Here is a 5,000-nt window from a genome sequence, read left to right as displayed (position 1 = left end):
AACCCCATGAACTGTGGAGTCAAACATACTGAAGTTCTAGAAGTAACATAGCAGAGGTACATTCAACTGGAGGCTACATTCAACTTGCAGTAGCTGTGATGCTTGTTGAGGTTAAGAGTGTGTTGAGGTTAAAGGTTGAAGGTGAGAGAGTGTTGAGGTTAAAGGTTGAAGGTGAGAGTGTGTTGAGGTTAAAGGTTGAAGGTGAGAGTGTGTTGAGGTTAAAGGTTGAAGGTGAGAGTGTGTTAAGGTTAAAGGTTGAAGGTGAAAGCGTGTTGAGGTTAAAGGTTGAAGGTGAGAGTGTGTTGAGGTTAAAGGTTGAAGGTGAGAGTGTGTTGAGGTTAAAGGTTGAAGGTGAAAGAGTGTTGAGGTTAAAGGTTGAAGGTGAGAGCGTGTTGAGGTTAAAGGTTGAAGGTGAGAGAGTGTTGAGGTTAAAGGTTGAAGGTGAAAGTGTGTTGAGGTTAAAGGTTGAAGGTGAGAGAGTATTGAGGTTAAAGGTTGAAGGTGAGAGAGTGTGAGGTTAAAGGTTGAAGGTGAGAGTGTGTTGAGGTTAAAGGTTGAAGGTGAGAGTGTGTTGAGGTTAAAGATTGAAGGTGAGAGTGTGTTGAGGTTAAAGGTTGAAGGTGAGAGAGTGTTGAGGTTAAAGGTTGAAGGTGAGAGCGTGTTGAGGTTAAAGGTTGAAGGTGAGAGAGTGTTGAGGTTAAAGGTTGAAGGTGAGAGTGTGTTGAGGTTAAAGATTGAAGGTGAGAGAGTGTTGAGGTTAAAGGTTGAAGGTGATATTGTGTTGAGGTTAAAGGTTGAAGGTGAGAGAGTGTTGAGGTTAAAGGTTGAAGGTGAGAGAGTATTAAGGTTAAAGGTTGAAGGTGAGAGTGTGTTGAGGTTAAAGGTTGAAGGTGAGAGAGTATTGAGGTTAAAGGTTGAAGGTGAAAGCGTGTTGAGGTTAAAGGTTGAAGGTGAGAGAGTATTGAGGTTAAAGGTTGAATGTGAAAGCATGTTGAGGTTAAAGGTTGAAGGTGAGAGTGTGTTGAGGTTAAAGGTTGAAGGTGAGAGTGTGTTGAGGTTAAAGGTTGAAGGTGAAAGCGTGTTGAGGTTAAAGGTGAACTGACCTGAGGGCAGTCTCCTGGCCGTGTCCACTTGAGGCTCCTGTTCGCCTTTCAGAACCGCCACCGCCTCCGCGGTCACTTCCTGTACGATCCGCGCTGACACTTGCTCTGTGACACACACACACACACACACACACACACACACACACACACACACACACAGTTCTTGACAATTTGACCATAACAAACCATCTAAAGTACCTTAAAGTAAAGTCAGTAATTGATTATCAACGTCCTGATTCCATTTTACCATCTGGAGACTTCAATCACAGAGATTGATGATGATTGATTGATTGTTGACGTGACATTAAGCAAACAGCAGAAACTGCAACGTGCACGACCTTTAACCTCTCTGAGACCACCTCTAGACCAGTGAGGAGTGCCTGAGCAGCCTCAGAAAGTATAGGGGAAAGTCTACAGTAGGAGCTATGTTTCATTTGCTTCATATTGAAACCCCACAGTTGAAATGTAGACCTGTGTATTTCTATGCATTATTGGAGTGGAATTCACTGGCCTAATGCTTGCTGCATACAGAAATGATCATGAACACTGGTTGTAGCCTAACTGATCATGTGGGGGGGTTGGGGGGTGTGGTGATATCCTGTAGTGTGAGCCCGGCATAAGCATCTCTCATTTGCTGCTCTAACCTGTCACTCTTTCAATTTTGACCTGTCGATACGCCCTCAGAACAAGACCTTGGGTGGCGAAAGTGGCACAGACTCTATTATGTAGTATGCGGAGAACAGCGATTCAACGTAATATTTGAGTCTGGAGAGACTAGCAAGCCAGCAATCTGAGTGTATCGGTTTGGCCAGGTAGGGAACAGGAGAGGGATTGAACTGTTGCAATGAATCATCCCTATGACAACAACGACAGTATCGATGGGGCTTGCTAACTCTCGTCACCCCGGCTAACCTTACAAAACCATGTAATCACGCCTGTAGCACTGGCAGCATTACAACAGCAGGCGTCACCATGGAAACACCGCCTCAGGAAGGCATGAGCCAAAGCGAGCAGATTATTATTACTGTAACTATGGCGTGGTCGAGTCAGCACCAGATGATTAGAACTGGGTCAGCACCAGATGATTAGAACTGGGTCAGCACCAGGTGATTAGAACTGGGTCAGCACCAGGTGATTAGAACTGGGTCAGCACCAGATGATTAGAACTGGCCAATGGCGTGGTTGAGTCAGCACCAGATGATTAGAACTGGCCAATGGCGTGGTCGGGTCAGAACCAGATGATTAGAACTGACCAATGGCGTGGTCGGGTCAGAACCAGATGATTAGAACTGACCAATGGCGTGGTTGAGTCAGCACCAGATGATTAGAACTGACCAATGGCGTGGTTGAGTCAGCACCAGATGATTAGAACTGTCCAAGGCGTGGTCGAGTCAGCACCAGATGATTAGAACTGGCCAATGGCGTGGTTGAGTCAGCACCAGATTATTAGAACTGGCCAATGGCGTGGTCGGGTCAGCACCAGATGATTAGAACTGGCCAATGGCGTGGTCGGGTCAGAACCAGATGATTAGAACTGACCAATGGCGTGGTTGAGTCAGCACCAGATGATTAGAACTGGCCAATGGCGTGGTTGAGTCAGCACCAGATGATTAGAACTGTCCAAGGCGTGGTCGAGTCAGCACCAGATGATTAGAACTGGCCAATGGAGTGGTTGAGTCAGCACCAGATTATTAGAACTGGCCAATGGCGTGGTCGGGTCAGCACCAGATGATTAGAACTGGCCAATGGCGTGGTCGGGTCAGCACCAGATGATTAGAACTGTCCAAGGCGTGGTCGAGTCAGCACCAGATGATTAGAACTGGCCAATGGCGTGGTCAAGTCAGCACCAGATTAGAACTGACCAATGGCGTGGTCAAGTCAGCACCAGATTAGAACTGACCAATGGCGTAGTTGAGTCAACACCAGATTAGAACTGGCCAATGGCCTGGTTGAGTCAACACCAGATTAGAACTGGCCAAGGCCTGGTCGGGTCAACACCAGCGGACGTCCAGACTCCCACTCCTAGCAGCTCTATAGGACATCTTCAGCCACCGACCCACACAGAGACAGCAGGGAACATACAGGATCTCTGACCAGGGCACCGTTAGATATGGCTGCACACAAACACACGGTTCATTCTGCCGCTCAAATGGACACTCTATACATATTAATGAACTTATATGGATTTCAGGTGGGAGCATTGATTCAATTCATGAAGCCAACTCCTGAGTTTCCATTTGGAAATGGGGAATACACAGGGGCAGTATTTAGATTATGTATGACTGAATGAACATAATTCAAATGTTTGGTTCTGATAAAGTTATCCTATCTGCTAACGGTATGTATTTGCATGGCAACATCCTGGGTACGTGGGATGGGCAGGCTGGCAGAGAAATGCTTTTGTTTTTGTGTCATGGAGCCGTTTCAGGAACATTGTCCAAACACTCACCCACACATTCTGCACACATACACAGACACACACGCACACACACACACACACACACACGCACAGTAAATGCAAGATTTCCGAGAACACTCACGAACCACTCACCCACTCAATCTGACATGTCTATGGGGGTATAAACACAAAGACAGGTAGATACCACAGTGCAGTCAGTATATTCACCACTAACCCTAATACCATTCTGTTCGGCAACAAAGAAAGCTGGCAAAATGAGTCATCGTTTCAAAGCTTGCCTCCTGAGGTGACATTTAAAGTATTGCCTAGCCACCGAAACTCTGAGGTCACGGTTCAAGTTTTCATGACAGGCATTTCTAAGATGTTACAGAATGGTACTGCTGTGAATGTGTCCACAGTGAGTCCACTAGCCAAACAGCAGAGACAGACATGGTAAGAATCTAAAAGGTAGGTTGGGTTTCTTTTTCAGAAAGGCTTTTATGTACTCTGCCCCCTCAACATGGAACACTTAACAAAACACGCTTAAACTCCAGGACAGAATCATTCTGAATGAATTCAAAAGTGCTGGAAAGGTTATAGAAACCCAATCTAGTGGCAGTTGTAATTGTTATAACTGATCGTCATACTTTATATTTTGCACTTTGAGCTAGTCTTGTTAACATTTGTTGTCATTGTTGTTGAGGTTGTTATTGTTGTTTTTTGTTGTCATTGTGTATCGTAACCTTTGTTTAGTTGTCCTTGGCCATGGATTCTCTTATAAAAGAGATTTTAATCGTAATGAGTTTTTAACCTGGTTAAATAAAGATATAATAAAAAAAAAAGAGAGACAGAGAGAGAGAGAGAGAGAGAGAGAGAGAGACAGAGAGAGACAGAAAGGGAGGAAGAGAGACAGAGAAGGAGGAAGATACTGATGACAGTGACCTGACCACACAGATGGTCAGATGCCCTGGTCGCTCCAGTCTGAGGACTCAGTCTGAACCAGGGTCTGGATCATGACGTCACCCTGCTGAGAGCCGGGCCAGAGAGATGTCCATCGTCTACTGTGACTCTATAGGCTCAGTCTGGCCCAATCACAGCCCCCTCCTCCTCCCCCTCATCCTCTCAACTAGACCCAGCCCCCAGCTGTAGTTTTATTAATTTGAACTACCCCAGCCCTACCTCCAATCCCAGCCTTATTCCCAGCCCAGCCCCTACACCAGCTCCAGCTCCAGCTCCAGCCTCAGCCCCAGCCCCATCCCAGCCCTAATTCTAGCCCCAGCCTCTACCACAGACCCAGCCCCTACGCCAGACGCAGCCTCTACACCAGACCCAACCCCTATGCCAGACCCAGCCTCTACCACAGACCCAGCCCCTACGCCAGACCCAGCCTCTACCACAGACCCAGCCCCAGACCCAGCCCCTACGCCAGACCCAGCCCCAGACCCAGCCTCTACCACAGACCCAGCCTCTATGCCAGACCCAGCCTCTATGCCAGACCC

General features: G+C 47.0%; 1 protein-coding gene across 1 annotated transcript in view; it reads right to left on the bottom strand.

Moving 5' to 3' along the window:
• Nucleotides 1-5,000, bottom strand: part of map2 (microtubule-associated protein 2) — a gene marked incomplete at both ends in the record, with an annotated part of 47,030 nt that overhangs the window by 31,401 nt on the left and 10,629 nt on the right. The window contains 1 exon segment of the mRNA XM_084452096.1: nt 1,104-1,208. Coding sequence (XP_084308222.1) covers nt 1,104-1,208 — 105 coding nt within the window.

Source organism: Borostomias antarcticus (genome assembly GCF_949987555.1).
Source record: "Borostomias antarcticus genome assembly, chromosome: 17".
NCBI classification, from domain to species: Eukaryota; Metazoa; Chordata; class Actinopteri; order Stomiiformes; family Stomiidae; genus Borostomias; species Borostomias antarcticus.
The sequence above is the reverse complement of the archived record's forward strand: the minus strand, read 5'-3'. Positions and strand labels throughout refer to the sequence as shown.